A 27368-nucleotide genomic window follows, 5' to 3' on the forward strand; every position below is an offset into this window, starting at 1 on the left:
CTTACGGTAGGTTTGGCAGCTGCTGTAATGACAGCTGCTGCTGCCTCTGTACTTCTGTTATGCATGAGCACCAATGTCATAGGGAGCACCAGGGTGATTGTAGACAGCCACCTCACCAATGCATAAACACAATGAAAAATGTACAACTGCTCAAAATCACTTGCTGTATTCTCTCTGTATGTGTTAGGACAGTGGTTCCCAACTTTTTGACTTCTATGATCCCCTTATCATTACTTGAACCCGGGGATCCCCCACTGAATCATTATTGGAAAACAGGGACCCCCCCACTGAGTCATAACTGAAAGCCAGGGATTCAGCTTAAACACTGTTGATTGTTTTGAAATGCAAAACAATACCTCAAAAAGTACAGAAACAAGCAATTGTCAAACACATACACAAATGATAACACATTTAATTTGCAACACATATAAATAAATAAAATAAAAAATGCAATTTTAATAGGAAGGCTGGAGCTTTTCCTCATTCAATTGGAACCACACATTATCATACTATATTGTTTGATATACCTGCGCTGCTCTCACGGATCAAACTGAGATTACCAATTATATTTTTACCCTCCAACTTAAAATTCCTTGACATTTACAGTAAGTTTTACAATTTTCAATTGAGCATTTAGTCACTTTATTTATAGACACTTTATTAATCTGTTGATATTATTTAATTTTCCAAACGCAGTTGAGGACCCCCTGAAAAGGCTTCGAGGACAGCCAGGGGTCCCCAGACCACAGGCTGGGAACCACTGTGCTAGGAGAAACAGGTACATGTTTTAATTTACCTGACAGAAACCGATCCCCAGTACTTAATGCACGGTATGGGGTGAGAATCAGTGAGCAAGTTGCCACTGCACAGTATTTTTGGACTAATCCCCACAAGAAGACAACAAGCAAACATTTTGAGCATTGGTCTTATCCATTCATGATCCAATAGCGAATATTAGATGGTCCAGTTGACTGTGTTTCAAAACAACCAAGACGCTAGGAGGCCCTGTTGCCTGATGTCAGTGTGATTTACAAATCTCTTAGTCAGTAAACACCTGAAATAAACAGCAGGAAGCACGCAGGTAGGAAGATGGATTTATTTCTGATCCGACGGGGAGGGAGACTCTCCCCAACTGCCGAAATCCTCCATTCTCGAATCCTACATGACACATTCTGCAGCGCGAGGCTGCATTGCAAAACTAATAAATGAAACATAACACATCCCCTCTCCTCATAAGATTACAAAAGATAACAAAAAACAAAAAAACATGACTATTACAAAACAAAATCTTCAAATTTTTTTAGCAACCTTAACAGCGCCTTGCACACACACTCACTTTGTGGTAACCAACCTTCGTGACCAATGATTTAGTGTCATCTCTGGTAACTGTTTCTCGCTTAATGCATTCTGGAATTTTTACAACTTTCCTGCGATTCTACACATACCAATCACTCAACAACAAAGAATATTTGTACACCTGCACCACATCCAATGACTCTGAAAACTTGGAATCACACTTATTGACTTTTCCACCTTTCACTACACGAACCTTATCACCAACCATGTAGTCAACTGCCACAAAATCTTTTACTATTTTTTTCCTTTCAACACCTTTGGAAAATAGAGTTCTATGCTTTCTTCCTCTCATAATCTCAAAGGGAGATTTTCCGGTCACACTATGAGGAGTTGTACCGTACGACCAAATCAGATTCCTTACTGCCTTTCGCCAATTTATTCCATTACTTACTGCTAATTGCAGCCCATCCTTCAAAGTTCTGTTCCACCTCTCCTCCAGCCCATTGCTCTGGGGATAATAAACTGACACCCTTCTATGTTCAATGTCATAACTCTTAAAAAAGTCTCTCATTACATTTGACCCAAACTGCACACTGTTGTCAGACACGATTGTTTCAGGCACTCCTTCCGAATCAACAAATCCATCAAAAATTCTACCACAGATGTGGCACTGACGTTCTCAACAAATTTTAATACAGGCCACCGAGAAAAATAATCCACCACCACCAAAGCATGCTTAGGAACTTTTCCCAAACATACAACGGACCCATGATGTCAATGGCTATTTTCTTCCAAGGACCATTCGACTTATCTTATTCAACTGTAGAGTTTTTTACCACTTTTTAAGACTTGTCACTCCACACACACAAAACACAGAGCTTTTAAAAGAACACAGATTTTACATATTTTAAGTATTTGCTTATTGGTGTGACTAGCACATTTTTCTTGGAAGGGGTGGGTCTGTCAGAGCCCTCCCCTCCATTACTGCCTTTTTTCCGGACCACATAACGGTCAGCAGTCTGCTGCTGATCACGTGGGTTCTTACATTTTAGCCGGCATGCTTATTTTAGACCCGATGCGGCCACACCAACTTCAGAGAATGTAAGTGTTTTTACCTGTGTTCACTTGTGTATTTTTATTTGGGGCAAATTGAGATACTTGAATTGCTTTTAAAACGACAGAGATTTTACATATTTTATGCATTTGCTCATTGGTGTGTCTAGCACAATTTTCATGGAGGGGGTGGGTCTGTCAGAGCCCTCCCCTCCATTACTGTCTTTTTTCCGGACCACATAACAGTCAGCAGTCTAACTGCTGCCGATCACGTGGGTTCTTATGTTCAGCCACCCCCCTTATTTTAGACCTGATGCGGCCGCGCAGCGGATGTGCGCAGGCACGCCTTAGGCAAGCCCGTCTGTGCCCGTCCGGCCAGGGCCAGTGATTTCGCTCCCCCCAGGCATCTTTGAGCCATTTCTCCTACTCATGTCACACTCTCCACTCTCTAGCAAGAGGCTTGTGATGCAAGAATTAATCTATAATGGCCTTTGATAATCTTACAGAGTGGGTTTGCAAACACTGTAGCTGGTCACCCTAGACTTTAACTATCTGCAGTCTGCTACATAAGGAACGCAAAAGGACTAAATTGGAAGTGGTTCAAACTACCGCTCATCTAGCTTGTGCTTTGATTAATGGTTGCTCCTTGATTAAACATAAGTCGGAAATCAAGGATCTGATTAGTCACCATAGATTTCCTTTTTGTCACTGAAACTTGGGCTAAAGCTGATTCCAATCCGGATTTTATAGCGGCAATGCCTCCGGGTTACACCTTCTATAGACTGGATAGAACCACGGGTAGAGGAAGAGGTTTAACTATCATATGCAGGTCTTATCTCACTTGCCACTGGGACACAGCTAAACCCATATCAGAGATTTGTGAGGGGATGTATTTTAAAATTCATTTAAAAAACTTGGTTTTATTGGAAAGACTCCTGGTCTATCAGCCTCCGAGCCCTTACTCCAATTTTGTGCAATATTGCCACATTTTATTGAGCCTTTAGCTATGTCCATGAAATGTATTATAATAGGGGATTTTAATCTTCACTTTGATGACAGTCAGAACCCACACATTAAGGAATTTTTAAGTTTTATGGTGGTCTTTGACTGGGAACTAAAAGTTAATTCCTCTCCTCACACAGCTGGCAACCTTTTAGACGGGATATTCACCCGTTCTGAGGATCAGGTGATGGTGACAAATTTGCCTCTGGAGTGGACTGATCATCATCTTTTAACCTTTAGGTGTACGACTGGGCTTTTTCCTCAGCATATCAGCATTAACTGTATATCTGTGAGACACTGGAAGTGAATTAATAAGTGTCAGCTAGGCCCAGCTTTGGTTGCAGACTGGGAAGCTGCTGGAAATCTCTCTCTGTCTGCTTTGGACAGTGTTAATTACGTTATTAATACTGCAATCAATCAACTTGTTTCAGTCAAGGCCTTGGCCCCTTTCGGAAACAAAATAATCAAATGCTTATGGTTCATAAGGACCTTAAGCTTTTACAGAGGAAATATCGGCAGCAAGGAAGACGTTGGAAATTAGCTCCTACTCCAGTGGAGAAAGACAAACTTAGAATGTTCCTGAGGGCTTATATAGATGCTAGTTTCAAAGCCAAATCAGATTATTTTAATCTAAAGATGAAGAAGGCATCTAATGTCTCCAGAGAATTGTTTAGAGTGGTATGGGCCTTGACGATGTCTCCTTCCACCCCAGAGTTGGACAATTCACAAGGGTTTTTGACAGAAGGTGGCCACTTTCTTTGAAAATAAGATTTTACAAATCGATTCGAGCTTTAATCAATCTGAAGAGACTTTTCAGCCTCTTGATTTACCTAACAGCACTTCAGACGATGATATTCTTTTACTCACCTGCCTTCAGCCATTACCTCCTGACAGGATTAAGGAGATTCTATTGGAAATTAAGTCTGGATCCCCAAATGATCCATGCCCCCGTATATCCTACAACAGGTTCCAGAACTAGTCTCCACAGCTCTTGCTCCGTTTTTTCAGGAGGTTTTAACCACAGGAGTCTTTCACCATCTTGGAGGGAAGTGATGGTGATTCCTCTGAAAAATAAACCGGACCGACTAGCACACAATATGAGTAATTTACAGCCTATTTCTTTACTTCCCATTCAGGCTAAGATTTTTGAGAAACACATCAACAAAGATTTAGCTAGTTTTCTTCATAACTCAGGAAGCTTAGATTTCTGTCAACATGGTTTTAGATAAGCCCACAGTACCAAATCTGCACTTATTACAACCAGAGACACAATTCGGAGGTTAGAGGATGATTGGCAGAGTGCTTTATTAGTCCTATTGGACTTATCTTCTGCGTTTGACACCGTTTCATCTCAGATCAAGGCATCTCGTCTCCATTGAGCAGGGTTTGGAGACACAGCATTGCAGATTTTGGAATCTTTTTTTGGGAGTTAGACCGATTATGGTGAGCTGGGTGGACTTTAAGGCCCCAGCGTATTGTTTGCCATGTGGCGTTCCACAGGGCTCTTCTCTCAGCCCTACCTTATTCAATCTTTATGTCGCTCCATTAACCAGACTGATTTGTTCGTATGGTTTCATGCCCACTTCATATGCTGATGGTACGCAATTGATCATCCCTGTTTCTAAAACAAATTGGGAGGAAGTAGCTGATCAGTTTCACAATTGCATGCAAGAGATCAACAACTTGATGGGCCAGAACTGGTTAAAGTTGAATGGTGACAAAACGGAAATCTTGTGTTTCAGTTCCAGCAAAGAGCTGTGGAATTCTTGCTGGTGGTCATCAGAGTGTGGCAACCTTCCCGCTCCTATTGCTGCCACCAGAAACCTGGGAGTCATTTTCGATAATTATCTTTCCTTCAAACCCCAAGTGACCTCCATTATTAAAACAAGTTTCTGGACGCTGAAAACACTGAAGAATATGTTCCCTTATTTGCAAATGGAGGAGAGAATTGCAGTTGTCTTGGCTTTCGTAATTTCTTGATTAGATTATTGCAATTCATTGCTACTCGATTTGGATAAATCATCATTTAGGAAACTTTAGCTGATCCAAAACAATGTGGCCCGCTTTATTTTGGACCTCCCTGGCTCGGCTTCTGCTAGCAATAGCTTGAAACATCTGCATTGGTTCCCAGTCACAAAGCGGATTATATTCAAAACTCTATGTCTAACTTTTAAGTCTGTACATGGAGGTGGAGCGGACTATCTGTCTTCAAGGTTAGGCTGGTATATGCTGAATCTACAACTCAAAAGGTCAAAAGAAGCTCATTTGATGCATGTTTTTCGCACTCAAAGAGCTAGATGTGGAGATAAAGGCCCATATTTATACTTTTTTAGCGCCGCATTTGCGTCGTTTTTTTACGCAAAATCGGCGCAAACTTAGAAAATACAATGGTATTTTGTAAGTTTGCTTCGATTTTGCGTAAAAAAAACCAACTCAAATGCGGCGCTAAAAAAGTATAAATATCGGCCAAAGCCTTTACGGTGGCTGCGGCTAAATACTGGAATTCACTTCCTTTGAATATAAGGAAAGAACAACATTTCTTGACCTTCAGGAGGCTGGTAAAAACCTGTCTTTTCCCCCAATCATTTCTTTTTTGGCCTCCAGATTTTTTTCTTTGATGCTTACTGTTCTTGTTCCAGCGCTTCGATGCCACTTCCGGAATGCGCTTTATAAATACTAAAATACAAACACAAAAACAAATACATTCCCTGATATGATGTTGCACATCTCTATCTATGCCAGGCCACCAATATTCTGATCTAATGCATCTCTTAGTCGCACTCACCCCCAAATGTCCCTCATGAGCAAGCTTCAACACATGTTCACACAAAACAACAGGAGCAACTAAAAGTTCTCCTCTCAGTACTACACTTCCTTCCACGAATAATTCTATATTTACCTGATAGAAATATTCAGCTTCAATTGAAGCACCTCCATTTGGCGGCCAACCGTTTTGAATGTATTTCATTACTCCCTGCAAAACAACATCCCTTTGCACTTCATTTACCTATTCATCATGGGAAATCCTACCCTCTATTAAACTTCCCACATCAATTTCAACAACAGCTATAGGTTCCTCAGGTTCTTCAACTTCTTTCACTTCACTCTTAACTGGCAGTCTAGACAAACAATCCACCAACACATTCATCTTTCCTTGTACATACTCCAACACATAATTGTACTCTAACATTCTTGCCACCCATCCAGCAATCCTAGGAGTAGCCCTACCAGCACTCTTAGTTGAAAACACTTCAATCAATGGTCTGTGATCCCTTCTTATTACAAAGGTCATTCCCCACACGTACTTCCGAAAGTAGTTCACACCCCACCAACACGCCAGAGCTTCTTTTTCAATAGTTGAATAATTTTTCTCTGCTTCTCTTAAAGGCATGGAGGCATAAGCAGTACTTACCTCTTTACCTTCTCTGACTTGCAACAACACTGCACCAAGACCTACAGAGCTAGCGTCGGTGTTGATGATGGTATGATCTCCAGTGCCAAAGGTTTGAGAGCAGGTGCAGAAGCTATTTGTTTCTTCAACATCCCAAACTCTGAATCACACTCATTGCACCACACAAAACGTTCTTTTAAGCATAATAACTTCCTTATGTCCGTAGTTTCCGCAAACATTGTAATGAACTTTGAATAATACTCCGCTAGACCCAAAAAAAGATCTAAGTTGGTCTCTGTTGACTGGCGAAGGCACATTTTCAACCTCTGCCAATAAATTTTATTTTGGGGTAATACCCTCCTGGTTTATCCAATCACCCAAATATTCTACACCAGATACACTCATCTTGCACTTCTCCAGTCTGATAGTCAAACCACTCTCCTTCAAAACACCAAGAACTGTCCTCATCAAACAATCATGCTTAGCTTGATCACTCCCAAACACCAAAATGTCATCCTGAAAATACGTGACGTGTGGAATATCTTCCAGCAAATGATGCATGGCCCTTTTAAAAACAGCCGACGCCAGACCGAAAGGCATGCGCTTAAATTTGTAAGCTCCCTCTGGTGTGATGAAAGACTTCAGTGCACGAGACTCTGGATGCAACATTATCTGGTGGTAAGCAGACGACAAATCTAATGTAGAAAATACACTAGCCCCCTTCACTTTAGACAACATTTCTCCAATATTTGGCAAAGGATGTCTATCCACCCAGATTTCTGCGTTCAAATCTCGAAGGTCCACATATATTCGTATATCCCCATTACTCTTCTTCGCAATCACCACCGGAGCCAACCATTCTAATGCCTCAATCTCTTCAATCACATCCTGCTCGCATAACCTTGTTAACTTTTGATGCAACCGTTCCCTCAACACCTTAGGAACGGAACGTGGCTTATGAGCTTTGGGAACAGCATTTTGCTTCAAAATGATATTGTGCATGAATCCCTTCAGTCTTCCTGATCCCTTCCTGAACACTTGCGGAAATTCCTCTACAAAATTGACATTCTGCACATTGCTCACGTTAGTACCTGCACCCAGTACTTGATCAGGATTATTTGGATCTAGCCTAATACCAAGGTCTTTTTGCTGTGGCCAACCTAGAAGATTGGTACCTTCTTCCACAAAATACACCTTAGAAGATACTGCCACCCCTTGAAACTCTAACATGGCCTCCATGCACCCCACTAGTTCTATGGGCTTGTTCCCATATGCCACTAAACGCACATCTGGAGGTTTGATATCATGCTCTGGAAATTTTGACAAGTTCTCCTTCCCAATCAGGGTGTATCGTGCCCCTGAATCAGCCATGACCTTCATCTCAACCCCATCCATATTGATAACACAGTAGGGTCCACACGCACTTCCACTTCCAACATCCACAACTTGCAATAAAAATTGTTGACAACCATCATCGTTGTTGTCACACCCAACTGAGCTGATCACTCCTTTACCCTTCTTTACAGCCATTTGTCTTCCCTTGCATACCCTAGCAAAAGGTCTGATTTTGTGGGATTTACACCTCCTGCAAACCTGACCAATTGCAGGACAACATGAATCAATTGCAATGTGCCCCCTGAGTCCACACTTAAAATAAACTAAGGGCCAGATGTAGGAAAATGCCAATTTGCGACTTGCAAATTGCGAGTCCCTGCGACTCGCAATTTGCAACTCGCAAATTGATATGCAGTACGGTGTCTCAGACACCGTCTGCGAGTCGCTATGGGGTCGCAATGACCCACCTCATTAATATTAATGAGGTGGGTCGCAAATTGCGGCCCCATAGCGAGTCTAGGCACTCGCAAACATGGAGGCCTGCTGTCGTCAGCAGACCTCCATGTTGGTGACTGCTTTATCAATAGAGCTGTTTTTTTTTTTTTAAGTGTAGCCCGTTTTCCTTAAAGGAAAACGAGCTGCGCTTAAAAAAATAAAAAAAAACTTTAATTTCGGTATTTTTTCAGGGCAGGTAGTGGTCCCTTGGACCACTACCTGCCCTGAAAAAATTGTTTTGGGTCCATTCGCAAAGGGGAAGGGGTCCCATGGGGACCCCTTCCAATTTGCGAGTGGGTTACCATCCACTTGAAGTGGATGGTAACTGCGATACCATTTGCGACCGCATATGCGGTCGCAAATGGTATTGCATGCCACTCCGAATCGCAAATAGGAAGGGAACACCCCTTCCTATTTGCGATTCCGAAATGCATATTGCGAGTCAGTCCCGACTCGCAATATGCATTTCTGCATAGAAAAGAGGCATTTGCGGCTCGTAAACGGCGATTTTCGCCGTTTGCGACGCGCAAATCCTTTGCTACATCTGGCCCTAAGTCATTTATTCCTTCAGATTTCACCAAAGTGCTGGGTGGCCCCATCTTCTTAAGTTTAGGACTATCTATATTGACAGAATCCACTGTTCCAGTTGAGGTTGACAGTTCTTTTAAACTCTCATTTGTTATTTCCAACCTTATTATTGTGTCTATTGCCTTCTGTAGAGTCAAGTCTTCCTTATTCAATAACTTCTCCTATATCTTCTTGTCATGTACCTTTAAAAGCAACTGGTCTCTTAACATTTCAGAATCAAATCAGAAGAGGATGCTAAAGCTCTTAAACCGACAACATAACTTTCTACCGATTCACCTGGTAATTGACACCTTCTCAGAAATGTAAATCGTTCCACTACCACATTTGTTTTTTTTTTTAGCAAATTTCGCATCCAATTGTTCCATCGCCATTTTGTACTCATCAATGTCTTGATCTTCCTCATTGTCCGGATCAGGCAAATGCTTTAATATACGCCTTCCCTATGCTCCCAAACAATGTTTGAGCATGACTAATTTCCTAGATGCTGTAAAGATATCACCACCCACAGCCAAAACATAAGCTTCGAAGCCTTCTTTCCAGTCTTCCCAGGGTGTTATTGGTTCGCCAGGAGTGTTAAAAAATAGCAGGAGCTGCAAACCCTTCCATTGTATAGTAGATGAAATAAATGACAAAATAATTTGCTTTGTAATTAGATCAACTGAGGAGCAGAGTACTTCACAAATAAACTGGTGCCAAACAGATAGCAAACACAATACCTATGTATTTGTCCTTAGTATTTTGTAGTAGTAGCAGAAATCAGCTGAAATTTGCAGGCATCCAACGTAAAGTCGCTGTATAATATCGTTACCAAGCAACAGCCAAAATAAACCGAAGAGACGTCTTACTTTTCTAGGAAGGATCGCCGTACGCGATCGTTGCTAGGCAACCAAAATCATCACTAGCTCAAGCGTGATTACGTTGAGAAACGTCAGGCCCACTACGATGTAAATGCTGTCTAGACAAAAAAAAGACTCACCAACCAAAACAGTGCTCTCAAGGGTGGAGCTCCTCTGTATCTTCAAGCCGGACGCCAAGACAGGCAAAACGCTCCCCGAGCAGTGAGCGCAACGAGTGTAGGAAAGCCGTCTGAAAACCGGTGTCCCCAGCAACAAAGAAAAGATAGTCTCTCCTCCCGGTCATCGCCCCTCGTCTCCAGTGAAATTATCTGCAAGAAGCAAGCAGGTAGGTAGATGGATTTATTTCTGATCTGACCTGGAGGGAGACTCTCCGCAACTGCTGAGATCCTCCGTTCTCGAATCCTACATGACACATTCTGCAGTGCGAGGCTGCATTGTAAAACTAATACATGAAACATAACAACACCTTTAAAGATAGCTACCATTTCTGGAGATAGAATATTTATAGAACTGGATTGATACAATGTACATACAGATAGGCAATACTTCCCACTCAAGAATTTACATATTATTTTTCAAAAACTCTGAAGTGCATTTGAGGTTCCTGATGTGAGGTGGGTATTGTGTATAAATGCATATGTTCTGCTTATCAGTCTTTGGAGCATCAGAACTGATAAGCTGATTTCTAAGGGCAGTTCAATTAAACATTAAAAGGGAGGGGTTCAACAGATAACCCTGATCCAATTCAGGAATAGAGCAAAGCGGTTGACTTAATTCTCCTCCTGGACCATAATGTATTCTTGTGCAACAATCTATGTGGAGGCAATAGTCTCCTGTCCCATTTTTAGGTCTCGGCAACATGCAGCTTTAACTGTCTATACATTGAGTGTAGGCACCTTTCCTGTGCAATCTGAAATCACTATTTGCCCACTTTAGGGTGAATAACAGGAGTCTGTGGTGTGTTGTATACATTCCCAAGTGGGTAAAGCCCCCAAATCCCTCCAGCTATAGAAAAATCTTTAAATAATTAGAGAATAACAACACAATTCCATTATAGCATTAAAGTACACATAGTAATAAATATATACACACAGGTATTTAGATTCTGTAAAGGGCAGGGTATTGAAGAAAGCTCTTACGGTCATGTGTACAAGAGACAGTGGTATCAATAACATGTTATGATGAGGGTTGAAGAAAGTTGTGGTTAACCAATCAAGTTACGTATCTGGAACCAGTATCGAAGCCAAAATGCAATAGGTAATGAAGCATGCAGTGGTGGATTTGGCACAGATAGGTGGTGGGGTTGGTATACGGTATGTGTGAGAAAGTATTCCTTTTTGCCCTGATCACCCACAGTTTTTGAGTGATACTGGTGGTTTCTGACTGTGACTGTGCCCTGGACTCTGGTAACCAGACCCAGGACCAGTGCTCTGATTAAAGGGTATATGGTAATTAGGCGTAATTACAATTGGCATGACAACTTACCTGTAAGGCCCTAGTATATGATAGGGCATGTAGGTTTAGAGGTCCAGTAGATGTTATGCACTTAAGTGTGCACTGCTGTGGTGGTTGCTGTCATTTTAAAGGCAGCCATGCTTTGCAGGCTGCTTTTCAAAGTACACTATATGCAAATTCGATATGGAATAAAACTATTTCCAAAGTCTTAAACTACCTTATTTTTACATGTGTCACCCCTAACATCTCCCCTAGGTGCCTCAAGGGTAGGGTGCCTGTAGGTACAAGCAGGAACATTATAAAATATGTTTTATATGCAATAGTGAGGGTAAAACTGCCAATTCTGTTTTTTCCCTTTGTAGTACATTGGCCCCATAGGCTAACCTGGGGATACTTTATTAAAATATAACTACTGATAGAAATGGGCTAAAATATAATTCAAAGGCTCATAATGAAAGTTAAAATCAATCCAGCAACTTGCCACTGTTAGATTATCTATCACAAAAAAGAAGTTATAGAATGTGCTTTTATGATTAATCAAAAGCCAGCCTTCCAGCAGCTCTTCTCTGATTGGCCAGCCTCTGCCAGGCTGTGCCAAGCTCTCTTATTGAAGTGTGAAGTGGCCTGCATCAAGACAAAGGGGAATCTGGTGGGTGGAGATCTGCAGACTGCAGAGCAAATAACAGGAAGGGGGCTGGCTAGCCATACTCGTCTTTAAAGAGGGAATGACAGGGCAGGACACCGGGTCACCCCGCTTCCTTTCACCCCAGCTTGATTGGAGCCCCAGCAATTAGATTAGCACAGGGGCTGGGAGGGGAGTGTTAGGGGAATGTAGCCACACCCATGGAATGGCTTAGTCAGATCTTAAACTCCAGGAGAGAATTTCTCCATTTTAGATTTTCGAAGAATATTGCTTTCTGGGACAAGAATATGCCACACTTTGGAAAAAGCTGTCATACCTCTGGGTGTCACCCAAGAACACTCAGTAAATATGGGTGAGTTGCCCAGCAACTCAGATCCCTGGTTTAAACTACAAAGAGAAGAAGGACTGCCCTGCTGGGACCCTGGACTTCACCCCAAAGGACTGCACTCTGGTTGACTGCCCTAAGGACTTTTCTGTGCTTCAAGAAGTGAAGGAGTGGACTCCCTGACAGTAACAGGTTAACAGAGCTCCACCTGCACCATCTCCATCAAGATGAACCTAGTTGAACAGCCTCCAGTGGCCTTTGAAGGAATTTGCCAGGTGCATTCTGGGAAAATTCCCAACATCCCAAGGACCATTTCATAGTTTGTAGTCTCTTAGATTTGTGTTGTGCACCCTTAGAGACCCAAAGGAGAACTTCTGGAAGAAGATCCAGAAGTTTGGGGGAAGATTGGAGAAATTATTGTAATAAGTTCCATATAGCGACCCAACCGGAAGTCCAGGTTTGCCCCGCTGAAGCTCTAGAGCTTTTCTTCATCAATGAGACTTCAAGGAGTTGACAGAGGCATCGAGCTGTGTCAAGCCATTGTCATCGGCTCGCTACCTGGCCTGACGAGGAGCCACTGGGGATTCAGAGGGGTCCCCAAAATCTAATAATTATTCAATGGGGGTCCCCGGGTTCCAGTCTTGATAGACTGGGGATCCACATAAATTAAAAGGTAGGGAAACCACTGGTGTAATGTCTTTTGTGATGATTTAAATTGGAAGGTTTAATGCTTATTTGTGTGTGTCTAAGTTAGCACAACACTAAAGTGCTTTAGTGTTCATAAAATAGAACAAAATCAAATTCATTTTGTGGTGAAGCTTTTAGAATTGTATCTATCTTGTGCTTAGAAAGAAGCTATGCTAGAGATACTTGCATAATGTTGCAGTGTACTAGGTTGATGCTGTCTACTGCTTCATCTGTGCTCTTATTCATTTAAAATTCCTTTATTGTTCATTAGTGCAATTAGTGCAATATTATTACCCCTTTTAGGTAGATTAAAGGAGTCAGTAGACCTTAGGATAACCTGTTTTACATATTACAGTTTCTGCAGTGTTGATTGCTTTCTGTCATGTAACTTTATTAGTTTGGCCCATGGTGCAGCTTCACACTATGCAAAGAGCGTGGTCTTCTACTCCTCCAAACCTATAAAATGAGATACTTTTGGGATGTATGCCAGGCTTCTCCTTGCTTTCCTTTGAGGCAGACCCTAAGACAGTCTGTTATTTGACTCTACACTGACTCTCTTCTTTTGATGTGATATATATTGATGATGATATGAATTGATTAATAAATTGTCCTTATTATTTATTGTACTCATAATTAATTTTTGAATAAAACCTTCATTGTTTGGACCTTAATTGTTGTGCTGCATAGGTTTTATTTTTTGCATTGACCCCTCATCTTTTAGGACTCAAGCGGCCCTTGTCCTGCCAATTGGCCCTTTGATAAATTATTGAAGCACTGTGCCAACAAAAGCAATTTAGAAGCTGAGTCTGAGATATCAATCTATTAACAACTTCTTAATGGCCCACTATGTCACTTTTTATCCTACGTTGCAAATACATTAGCTTGTTTTTTGGTGTTTTATAATAAAGCAAATAAAAGATAATGTCACTTCTTAGCATTTACCTTATCCCTGCAGTATTTTGTTGTGATTGGTGTAGTCTTAAAATGTGTATGAACCCTGCTTATTAGTTGCTCATTATGTTTTTGTTTAATTGTTTTTGATTTCCAAGAACAAACAAACAAAACATTTCACCAAACAGTGGCAGCCATTGGCAATGGCCAACAATGTACATTTGCATGTAAGTACTGTATGCTCATGCCTGTCTTACCAACACAGGTGTATGCCACTAATCATTTCCCTTCATATTAGCTGTATCGTGGGCAGTTCCTACTCTGCCAAGAGCCACCCTCTATATGGCTGCCATGCCCTGCAAATCTTTGTCCATTTCAAAATGCAAGCTCTGCCTTTAAAGATCTGATGCTCTGCCAGCATGAATCAGTTCATGCCTTCTTTACAATAGCTTAGGACAGGAAGCCCACCGTTGCCCCAAAACTTTGCGATGTTTTTTTGCTACTCCCAACCCAGGGCCATTCATCATTTGTTATACTTTAGGACTCCCCCTTGATATTCAGGATAGATAGTTTTGCAGAGCTTTGAATTCGGATCCCAGCTGCCACTAACAAGCATTCATCTATTTCTCCCCAACTTTGCATTCTGGGAAAGGATATGGAAGAATAAACCGACCTAGCCACATCCCCTTATACAATGATCGTAGTCAGTCCTTCCAGTGTTATTCTGGACATTGCTGGAGTAGTATGATCCATACAAAATACACAGTCGCACCATCTAAAACATGGTCTTATCACCACTTCAAGGACGGCTCTCAGTGCCTCCCCCCATTCCTCTTCCTCTAGCACCAGTCTTCCCCTTCCCAGCTTTTCTTCAATTTCTGAAGGGTACAAGGGGAGTTAATAAATATTTGTTTATAGTTCAGTGAGACTGCTTTTGTTCCTGACTGGGTTATTCAGCACTGTGTCTTCTAGTGGGCACGAGTAACAGATTGACAAACCCTTTTTGAAGTGGCTTATGAAGGCGTGTCAGAGCTGAATTATATCTAAAGGCTTCAGTACCTCAGATTTGATATTGCTTCGGAATGTCACTGAATTGGATCAATTTGTCATCCACCCATATTTTCTAATACTTATACAGTTTAATCTGTTGAGCATCTGCCTACCTCAGCAAGCAAAACACCGTGCCATAGGGCGTGTCTCATCTGAACTATATCCCACTATAGGCATTTTGGGGCATTCCCTCCAGGTAAAAATCACTGCTGTGTGTGTATCTGTAAGTCATTATTTTAAAAAAATTAGGCAACCCAGTACCATGGGACCTGGGTAAGTGAATAGTATATAAAAAAATATTTTGGTCCCTCTGGGAGAAGGATATGAATTAACCTCCACGACAGTGGTTGTACAATAAAGAACGTTCTGTACCAATGAGGTTTGTGAGTAATATATCACATTTATTGGAAACTTAAGTTCAAAAATTGAAAGTAAAGTTATCGAGGTGTTCCTGTATAATAGTGCAGTGTGAGTGAATTATGTGTTAGCATAAGTGGTGCAGTGCTATTTACATGAAAACTAAAACCAAACTGTGGTTAAAAGTATCAGGTCTCAAATAAGCACCTATAACCATAGGCACTCTGAGCCTGCTGAATTTGTCAAAGTCAATCCACAATTTCTAATACAATGTAGACGTTTTGACCCTAATCAAAAAAATTAATTCAGGCGGGTCATCATCAGGACATAATATAAAAATAGGAAGCACCTAGAATACAATACTGAAAGCATGTATCAGTACTTTGCCCTCCATCTGGTCAGCATCTATTAATTCAACAGTACAACATATTGTATGGTTATATTATCAAATCCATATTTAACATGAGGTCCCTACTTCTTTATGTGGTAGTTAGTCGACTTCTCAAGAGATAGAAACAAAATTTACATAATTAATTTAGAAAATAAACCAATTTGAAGACGTACTCACCCCTATTTAATTGTATTCAGACACATCCTAGTCGTGTTAAAAATAAAACTATACCAATTTTCCTTCCATCTCATGTAGACCTGGTGTGTTGTTAATAATACCACTTTTTTACTTTGCCATCTAATGGCTTCTGGAAGGTCTTAGATCGTTCCATGAAAATGACCCATGTGTTTAAAGTCCTTTTTAAGAACTTGTTGGTGTGGTCTTATGTTAAAGTTGAGGATCTGCAGCCCTGATTTAATCAGGTTAAATGCTTCGGCTGGTAGTTCAGCGGTGCGGTGAATCCAAAACATTTTTTGATATATTATCCGTAAGCCAGCAGCTATTCTATGCCTGTAAAGCACTGCTGGATAGTCCCTGTTACCCCTAACATGCCTATGAATACTGACTGCAGGCTCATCCTATGTTGTATATAACCAGTCATTGATTGTTGCCAGCTGTGTGGCTCAGTAGTATTTTTTAATATCCAGCAGTGCTATACCTCCATCATGTATCCCTCTTATCAGCTTGCTAAGTGCTTCCAGAAGGGCCACACCATTCCACAGCACCAACCAAATGTCAGCTCCCTCGGTGTGTGGAAACAACTGTTTGGGACCCTGTATGGGGGAGATTTGAAGGACTTATAAGAACTTTGCCAAATAAATCATTTTAAATTAGCAGCCCTGCTAAGTAACTAGGATGGTAGAGTCCTCCAATGTCCAACATTGCCCCTAAATGTATCCAATAGTGAGGTTGTGGTCAAAGAAATCATTTCTATATCCAGTAATATAGATACTGCTGTAGCAGAAGCCATGTAGTTCTATCTATATCTGGCAGCCTTTTTGTAGGTCTGGAATTGCCCCACTTTATTCTGTATCCACAGTATTTCACCAAATGTCAGAAAATGTGTAGTTGCCTATCAATTGTCAGCCTGGGCTGAGCCAAATATAGCAGTATATCATCTGAATAAAGTGAGATTCTTTATCCCATGTGTCTTCCCAATGCTACCTTCAAACCAGGGGATCTTTCTATAATCAATGTATCCAAGTGGTCCAAAGCTAACACCAACAGGTGACAGGGACATCCCTGCCTCATACCCCTGCCTAGGTGAACTGGGCTAGACACAGCCCCATTGACCGGTACCTTAGCCAATGGTTGGACGTAGAAGCCTGTAGTTGGGGCCAAAACCCATCATTTTCAACACTTCAAACATAAAAGTCATTCCAGGGTGTCAAAAGCCATAGTTGTATCTAAGGACATCGCCAGTGGACTTTTTTACTGCAGTTCATACACCCAGATAGTCTCCAGAGATTGTTTTGCCCCTATTTAGCTTACAATCTGATTGGGCGAGGAAGGGCCAAAGTCAATATAAAGCGCTGCAATCTGGATTCTAGGACTTTTCTGAGGATCTTAGCCTCCACATTAACTGACGAGATAGCCCTGTATGAAGCACAGTCATCATGTGGCTTTGGTTCCATCAATATTATCACTGTGTTGGCTAAATATTGGTTGCATGGTAGCTGGTCCATACTTAACGCATCCTCAAATATATGTAGCATGTGGATTATCTGTTTATTGGCCAGACTTTTACACAACTCCAGGGTTAGACCTTTCTGCGCCCCGACTTTGCATTATTGCATTCCCAACTGCTGTATTGATTTTCCTCAACTGATACTGGGGCTTCTAGTATTTGGCTAACTTCAGTTGAGAGGTGTGGTAGTTTATCATCTTTGAAGATATCCACTACCTCTTCTGAAATCTGTGTCATAGCTGGCCTATATAACTTTCTGAAGTAATCTAGAAATGCCTCTGCTACTTTTTTATTACCCAGTATCATCTGCCATGAGGGTGACTTCAGTTTGGAAACTCAGGGCCTCATTATGACCCTGGCGGGCGGCGGAGGCCGCCCGCCAGGATGCCGCCCTCCAAAATATCGCGCCGCGGTCAAAAGACCGCGGCGGGTATTACAAGTTTTCCCCTGGGCCGGCGGGCGGTTGCTGAAAAACCCCCCGCCAGCCCAGGGGAAAACGACCTTCCCACGAGGATGCCGGCTCGTAATCGAGCCGGCGGAGTGGGAAGGTGCGACGGGTGCAGTGGCACCCGTCGCGTATTTCAGTGTCTGCAAGGCAGACACTGAAATACTTTGCGGGGCCCTCTTACGGGGGCCCCTGCCGTGCCCATGCCATTGGCATGGGCACGGCAGGGGCCCCCAGGGGCCCCGCGACCCCCCCTACCGCCATCCTGTTCATGGCGGCTTTCCCGCCATGAACAGGATGGCGGTAGGGGGGGTCGGAATCCTCATGGCTGCGGAGCGCGCTCCGCAGCCATGGAGGATTCACACGAGCAGCGGAAAGTCAGAGGGAGACCGCTGACTTTCCGCTTCTGACCGCGGCTGAACCGCCGCGGTCAGAATGCTCGTTGGAGCACCGCCAGCCTGTTGGCGGTGCTCCCGTGGTCGGTGGCCCTGGCGGCCACCGGCCGCCAGGGTCAGAATGACCCTCTCAGTCTCTGTTTTACTTTGTATCCAAAGTAGGGCCACCAGATGGTGGGATTCATTGTCTACTTTATATAGACTTCATTACAAAGCCAGGAAGCTCGTCCTTGAATCCTCCTCAGCAATGCTCCAATATTCCTGCTGTTTAAGGCAGAGAAGATGCCCCATCTCCTGGCTCTGTATGGAGCAAAAACCCTTCTCTCATCCCAGAATCTCTTCCTTTATGGATTGCATCTGTTTTAGTTATTTTATTTTTCTTTTCTCCTGCAATGAGCGCTATTACCTGCCCCCTTAACTGTCCCCACTTTCTGAGCAAAATATTGATCAGTTGCTTTGCACAATTTATCCATAATTTCCATATTTTTAAGGTAACCAGAATCTATATATCATCCTTCTCCTGTTTCATTTTCTCCACTTCTCAGCTCTACCCACATAGAGGGGAGATCTGAGAGGCCCCATGCCCTTACGCATCGCCTCTGTGAAAACTATGCATCAGGAATATAGTTGATTCTTGCCAAGATGTTTTGCACTCCTGAGTAAAATGTTGTTTGCTTTTCCATGGGATTATCAGTGAAGCCCAAGGCCTTCAGTACTTGTGGCAGCAGGAGTTGCTCATGATGTAGACAGTCTAACACGACCTCCCAGTCTTGCAAAGTAAATCAGCCTCTAAATCCAATATTCACATGGTGTGTTTTTTAGTTACTAGAAATAATTACCAACAGTCTCTGATGGAAGCATATTTATTGATAGAAACATACTTTACAAAGAAACTGTATTATAAGTATTTGAAAATAATTACTGAAGCTATGCAAAGTTCAAAGATGGCATATTTTTTCATAATAATTTTCAGCCTCATTTTACCCAGAGGTCTAAAAATTTGGATTTTGTTTTTATTTACAGTCTGAATGTATTTAATCTGCATCCAAGTTGCAATTTCCTTCTGATTTTGATTCCAACTTTTGGCTTGACAGTGGTTTTGTGCACGAATAATGGAAAATATTGTGGCAAATTAATCAGGACTGAATATAGGAAACCTGGGTTCACATTACTATTGGAGAATTAAGGAGGTCCGGGGATAGAACATTGCCTGTCTGGGGCCTGGCACTAAAACATGTGACATATTTTACAGTATGTCTTGATAACAGAAGTGGGTAGCTTAGCTTGTGAAAAATAAAAATCCACTTTTAATTGGGGGTGGGACAATGTGCAGTTCACTAATGCACACCAGGGAATTATTGCACTGCTTCATTTGATAACACTCTCCCAATACACATTGGTATATGCACAGCAACCATGACTTGAGTACCCTTTTAAGTACATTCATCCTTTCCCCCTATCATCTCAGTCTTCTAACAGGGGAGTACGAAGTTCACACCTAACCTTCCATATGTTTTTTTATGTATTTCTAGCTCTGGGCTCTAAGCCGCACATCTATTTGGAAGACTTACAAAATGGAGGAATTGCAGTTGTGTGTGAGTCTTCAGGGTGGTATCCTGAGCCAGAAGCAAAATGGGAAGATGACAATATGAATAACATATCCTCATCCATTGAAGTGAAGGCTCTGGATAGCAGATTACAGTTTCACGTTAAGGCAACTTATATCTTCAGTGGTCATCCTTTCACATTGTCCTGCTGCATCCGAAACCCCATACTGAGTCAATGGAAACAGTCAACAGTCCATATAACAGGTGAGAACCTGACCAACCTACATGTGTTGTGAAAGTACAACATTTGTATATTTATTTATTATGTTTATTTAGGAGTAGTAACAACCATAACATTTCAATCAGAAACGTTTATCAGAGTACTAATGACAGTACATAGATGTAATGGTCAGAAGGCACACCTTGAGCTACAGAGAAAATTTGAAATATAGGTTCAGGCCGTATTGCCTGGATATCGTAGGAAAGGACAGACAGACAAACATTCCAGAAATACATCTATTACTATTAAGACATCCAGTATATATTTACAGCAGTGTGTGGTGAGAGGGGTTGAACTTAACTTTTTTCTGAAATTGTGGAAGAGAAGGGTTGTGCCACTTTGTGGTGGCAGAGTTCCAGTGAAGCAGGTATAGAAGATGAAAAGACCTGAATCGGAAGGCCACATATAAAGACGTAATGGCCACTAAAAGATTAGGACTAGCCAATCTTAGGGTCAGCGTTGTGATGTAGTGAGAGGTGATGTAATTGATCTGTCTTGCATACCACACACCAGACTTCTATATTTGTCTAAGACAATCTCAGTGGCAGTCTGTAATTCGAGCGAGGAGGGTGGCCTAGGCTCACAGACACGCTTACTGACTCATGCCCATGCAGTCACACTCAAACACACCCATTCAAAGCACTTACAGATACACATACATTCATACATACACACACACGCACACATGCACCAAACATAACAAAGTAACACTTACTGGGCTATGGTGGTTCCTGACAATTGGGATTGCTGCCTCGTTTCATTGGTTGATCTTATTATGGGTCAGCCAATGAGGTGATGCAGCAGTCCATATCTCGTCACAGAGTGGGATTGAATCAGTGAGACTGCTGACCCCCCAGCCCCCTATGACAAGATGTCATAATAGACAGTCAGACCTGGCCATTTTAGTGCTTAAAATGAAAGCACCGAGGCCCAAGGCTATTAGTGACATTCCTGTCATCATGAGGAGAAGGATCTCCAAGTGCTTTTCCAGGCTGAGGAGGTCAAGCCCTCAGGGTAGCCAGGCCCCTGCACACTTAGCTCATGTACATTGCTAAGCTGCCTCATATGAACATACAGAGTGTCTGTTGGGCTGGCCTTTGATGAGCCTGACAGACACTCTCTATATTTAGAAAAAAGGTGGGGGACGGGCCCTCTACTCTTACCCGCTGCTGGTTGAGCAACAATAGCTTCCTATCACGGCTAGAATCAAACTTAAATTTGGTTTATCTGCCCTACAAAGCCACCCACTCAGGTTGTCTTCCTTACCACTCTAATCTACTCAAGTTACCCAGTGGCATGAGGGACCTCAGCAACAAAAAAAATCTTCTCCTCGAAGTCCCCAGTTACAAAACCTCTTGTGCTATGCATAAGTCCTTGTCTGGAGTCACTTATCTCATAGAGGAAATTAGGACCAAATTTACTCTTCATTCATTGTAAATGCTCAGTTGTAACCTGAGAGCCAGCCAGCTTAGTGGCAATATGATGATGTGGGAGTATGCTTGGTTCAAGTGTAAAATGTAGGGGAGTATGTAGAGTTTGGCAGAAATGTGACATATTTGATATTGTGCTGATGTGTCTGTGTTGATTATACAAGATCCCATGTTAATCTACCTCAACATTTTTGTCAGAGGAGGTGAAGTTCAGGGTGTAGAGGAAAATGAGCACAGTCCATTATATGGATGGGTGCTGACAATAATGTTCAGGACCTCACAACTAGTCAAATCCTCATGCAGTTTTCATGAGTCATATAAGGTAAGACAATGTGCCATGAGTCAACTCTTTGAAAGTAGTGTGTCTGGACATGGACTACAAGTAAACAAGACTCCATGGCCATCAAAACCTATGAGTAGAGAGGCTTTCCAAGGCAACATGTTTAATCTGCTTCTCTACCATAAACGACGAGAGTTACACCTTGAGACCTTGGCAGATAGAATTCTTTGCAAATACAATTACTCCAGCTGATGACGCCTATGACACACGACACAAGCATATGTACCAATATTGTTTTGGCATACTCAAATTCAGATCCAATGCGTATACCTTTTTTAATGATAGAAGATTGACCTTGACATGGTTGTTGTAGTTTGCGCATTGCACAGTCCAGTTTTGGGAGGTGGGTTGTTTGCTGAGGATGGAGTACACTGTGGGGCTCATTATAACATTGGCGGGAAATCCTGCCTTCCGCCACAGCGACAGCCTCCAAAAGACCATTGCCGTGGCTACCTACCGTCCACTATAATATGACCGTAGCCGGAATTCCGCCAGAAGGCTGACCGAATTCCGGCTACGGTCATGGCAGCAGAGGGCAGTAAGGTGCCACTGCTGCCAGGAGCAGCGCCACGCCAGTAGAAAGCAGTGGACCGTATCATGACACATGATATGACCTGGCAGTGTTCCGCTGGCAGGCGCTGCTGCTGGCATAGTGCAGCATCCCGTCTCCTGCCGGAGGACTCTCTGCAAGCAGGTAAGTCAGGTGCTCCAACAGCAGAGGGGGGTGTTGTTTGTGTGTGTGTGGGTGTTTGAGTCTGCTAACATGCATGTGGGTGTGGGGCTTTTGTGATGCACGTGCACATGAATGCATCTGAGTGTGCGTGTATGTTGTGATGTGTGAATGTGTGTGTGCATGTATGTATGTCAGTGTGTGTCGGTGTGTATGGGTATGCGTGTGTGTATGCTTGTGTTTTGCCGTGTGTGTATGTGTGTTTATGTTGGAAGATGGGAGGTGGAGAGGACTTTGGAGAGGGGGGTGGAATTAGACCCCTATCAGTGCCAGGGAAGGAATTCCCTGGCACTGATAGTGCCTACCGCCATGGTTTTCGTGGCGGTACATACACCACAGAAACCATGGTGGTGGGTGGGGTCATATTGCCGTGGGCGGCCTAATGACGGCCGCCGGGCTGGAGACTGTAGTCTCCAGCACGGTGGTCGTTACCGCTGTGGCTGTCAGTGTGTAACATTGGCGGTTTGGCTTTTGACAAACCGCCAATCTCATAATATGACTACCGCCACTATTGCACCGACCGCCAAGGTCCTAATGAGGGTCTGTGTGTTCCTCTGTGACTGACACAGAATCCTAGCAAGGGTGGTCTGTGTGTATGGCTTCCAGCACATGCACTATGGAACAGTGATCCAACAACCTCTTGGACCTGATCATTTAAGCAGTAATGTCTTTAGTTTGCCTGACGGTCATCTGTTTTGCCATTGTGAGTGGCATTCTTCACAATAATGTCTGCATAAAGAAAATTATGCACACGCCTAACCAAATGCCACTAGGTATGTCCTAATATCTAAGAGGCGTGCTGTCCTGAAGGCCTGTAACATAGGTGGTGATATTTATTGTGATTTCCTCCAGTGTAGTTGAAGAACCACTGTTTATTTGAATGGCTTGTAGGTCTGCATGAATGGCTACTAGCCTTTCCTCCATCACCACACCTGTAAGGTTCTGGAAATCGGTTATACTATTGTCAAAACTCGGGATCTTTCCTTTCTGCTCACAGGACACATTGGCAGCCTGGTTATTTGTTATTGTGACTTTAGGTGTAGCAGACATGCCAGTACTTTTGGTAGTGAGACATAATTCCTGCCGTTGGTTATTTCCTGTGTTGGTGCTTCTGTGATTTCTTGTAGAAGCAACAGAATATATCCATCATCACGACATGGTATGTGTTGATTCATTGTTTGGTTGACATCAGGAGTTGCATCATCAGCTGTGTGGCTGCTCCTAGAAGAAAGTTGTTACAATGTGAAGTGCTCTTACACCATGCACATCATGCATAGTGGAATGCACATTTACACGTGTTCTTAATTGAATTAGGTAGTATTGACAACGTCTCAACAGATATCAGTTTAAAAACAAATTAGTAATGCCAAATTCATATGAAACGAAAAAGGAAGAAAAGGGAAGATAATCAATTGTCCAAAGACCATTTCACATTTTAATAAATAAATAGAAAACTCTGCAAATATATGTATAGCTGTTTATCGATGCTGGAAGCAAACAGTGCAAAGCTCAATTTTCTTAGTTTTGTGCAGGTAACATCATCCTGGCAGTGTGATGCAAAGTTAATTTGCCATGCAGTGTTGCGTTGTGCACAGTTTCGTAAATTGGGGCCTGAAAATCCACCTTCGAGAGTCATCCTAGACCAAGAACCATTTTTTTGTCAAAAACCTCTTTACGACGAGAGAATGGCAGAGCTAAAGACACACTTGGATGGAACAATTAGCCTTGCAGGGATTTTTTTTCAGGCTCTGGTTTGATTTCAAGCTGTGGGTAAAGGCACTAAGGCCCATTGATTTACCAACAGAAGAGATGGTGGATGTCCTGAGCTAAGCCAATCCTTAAAGTGATGGTGTGTGGAGCAAAGATTGGAATATTCAACAAGCATTTTCAATTCATTAGGTCTTGCATTTGTAAGACTTTGAGCTATTGGTAATGTAAATCAATGGTTCCCAACCTGTGATCCGGGGACCCCTGGGGGTCCGCGAAGCCTTCTCAGGGGGTCCGCACTAGCTTAGAAAGTTCAAAGATATTAACAAATATTGACAAATTAGGTTCCCAGCTTCCACAAATGGCTCAGGCCGGATTCCAATGATTATTCAGTGGGGGTCCCTGGGTTCCACTAATGTTAAAGTGGGGGTCCACAGAAATGAAAAGGTTGGGAACCACTGATGTAAATGGTTAATTGGTCTATTTTTGCAATAAATTAGGCTGTGTGATTTATTTTTTGTTTTCCTGCCATATAACTCCAGTAATTTTGTACATAATTTAACCATTTTTTTATCTCCAGCAAAATATGAAAATGTTGCTACTTTGTATTTTAATTTAAAGTGGTATGGGGACTATGCTGCCTCAGTATTCTGTGTTCGCACATTTAATTGCCGCAGCTGCAAATTTAAGAGGAGGACTAGGGGCACCGGCATGTTTTTATTTACAAGTTAAGCACTGCTACAGACAGATAAACCACGTAAGAATGTGGAGGAGTAAACAATGATGGAGCTAGCTAAAGTGCACTGGGGAAAGTGGGATCGAGCAACAATGACAGGGGAGGAGTAAAAAAATATTCTCCCAATGTCGCTTCCCTCTGCCCTCTTCCCGGTCAGATTCATTGACAATTAAGGAAGGGCCGGGCAGGAATGCAAACAGTACACCCCAAAGAGACAGTGTTCATGGCGGTGAGGATTTGAAGTAACAGTGTTTTCCCCCAAAGACACTTGAATGCACAGACACGTCACTAAAAGAAAAACACATTTGATTAAAAAAACATAATTAAGGTTTTTGGTAATGTTCGCATTATTTTAATTGTCATTTTTTAACCCCTTCGCTGACAGGCCTTTTCCCCCTCCTGTGCCAGGCCTTTTTTTGCCTATTTGGGGCAGTTCGCGCTTAGGCCCTCATAACTTTTTCTCCACATAAGCTAACCAAACCAAATTTGCGTCCTGTTGTTCCAACATCCTAGGGATTCTAGAGGTACCCAGACTTTGTGGGTTCCCCTGAAGGAGGCCAAGAAATTAGCCAAAATACAGTGAAAATTTCGTTTTTTTTTTAAAAAATGGGAAAAAGTGGCTGCAGAAGAAGGCTTGTGATTTTTCCCCTGTAAATGGCATCAACAAAGGGTTTGCGGTGCTAAACTCAGCAGCTACCCAGCTTTGAGGAACAGGCAGACTTGAATCAGAAAACCCAATTTTTCAACACAATTTTGGCATTTTACTGGGATATACCCCATTTTTGCAATTTTTGGTGCTTTCAGCCTCCTTCCAGTCAGTGACAGAAATGGGCATGAAACCAATGCTGGATCCCAGAAACCAAAACATTTCTGAAAAGTAGACAACATTCTGAATTCAGCAAGGGGTCATTTGTGTAGATCCTACAAGGGTTTCCTATAGAAAATTACAACTGAAAAAGAAGAATATTTAAATTGAGGTGAAAAAAACATAAATTTTTCTCTACGTTTTACTCTGTAACTTTTCCCTGCAATGTCAGATTATCGAAAGCAATATACAGTTACGTCTGCTGGACTCCTCTGGTTGCGGGGATTTATAGGGCTTGTAGGTTGATGAGTGCGTTTTCATTCTATACCGGGTATACAGCAATTCATTTGCTGAAATATAAAGAGTAAAAAATAGCTATCAAGAAAACCTTTGTATTTCCAAAAAGGGCACAAGATAAGGTGTTGAGGAGCAGTGGTTATTTGCACATCTCTGAATTCCGGGGTGACCACACTAGCATGTGAATTACAGGGCATTTCTCAAATAGATGTCTTTTTTACACAATCTCCTATATTTGGAAGGAAAAAATGTAGAGAAAGACAAGGGGCAATAACACTTGTTTTGCTAATCTATGTTCCCCCAAGTCTCCCGATACAAATGATACCTCACTTGTGTGGGTAGGCCTAGCGCCCGCAACAGGAAACGCCCCAAAACGTAACGTGGACACATCCCATTTTTTTGAAAGAAAACAGAGGTGTTTTTTGCAAAGTGCCTACCTGTAGATTTTAGCCTCTAGCTCAGCTGGCACCTAGGGAAACCTACCAAACCTGTGCATTTTTGAAAACTAGAGACCTAGGGGAATCCAAGATGGCGTGACTTGTGGGGCTCTGAACAGGTTCTGTTACCCAGAATCCTTTGCAAACCTCAAAATGTGGCTAAAAAAACACATGTTCCTCACATTTCTGTGGCAGAAAGTTCTGGAATCTGAGAGGAGGCACAAATTTCCTTCCACCCAGCGTTCCCCCAAGTCTCTCGATAAAAATGATACCTCACTTGTGTGGGTAGGCCTAGCGCCCGCGACAGGAAATGCCCCAAAGCACAACGTGGACACATCCCATTTTTTGACAAAAAACAGAGCTGTATTTTGCAAAGTGCCTACCTGTAGATTTTGGCCTCTAGCTCAGCCGGCACCTAGGGAAACCTACCAAACCTGTGCATTTCTGAAAACTAGAGACCTAGGGGAATCCAAGATGGGGTGACTTGTGGGGCTCTGAACAGGTTCTGTTACCCAGAATCCTTTGCAAACCTCAAAATGTGGCTAAAAAAACACATGTTCCTCACATTTCTGTGGCAGAAAGTTCTGGAATCTGAGAGGAGGCACAAATTTCCTTCCACCCAGCTTTCCCCCCAGTCTCCCGATAAAAATGATACCTCACTTGTGTGGGTAGGCCTAGCGCCCGCGACAGGAAATGCCCCAAAGAACAACGTGGAC

The 27368-nt window shown here is 42.4% G+C and overlaps 1 protein-coding gene across 3 annotated transcripts in view; it reads left to right on the forward strand.

Annotated features, from left to right (window-relative positions):
• LOC138299205 (butyrophilin subfamily 1 member A1-like) overlaps positions 1-27368 on the forward strand; it is a 745683-nt gene that overhangs the window by 106311 nt on the left and 612004 nt on the right. For all 3 annotated transcript variants that reach the window (XM_069237316.1, XM_069237318.1, XM_069237319.1), the window contains exon 4: positions 19876-20154. In XM_069237316.1, coding sequence (XP_069093417.1) covers positions 19876-20154 — 279 coding nt within the window. The remainder of the gene's footprint in view (positions 1-19875; positions 20155-27368) is intronic.

Source organism: Pleurodeles waltl, chromosome 6, assembly GCF_031143425.1.
Source record: "Pleurodeles waltl isolate 20211129_DDA chromosome 6, aPleWal1.hap1.20221129, whole genome shotgun sequence".
NCBI lineage: Eukaryota > Metazoa > Chordata > Amphibia > Caudata > Salamandridae > Pleurodeles > Pleurodeles waltl.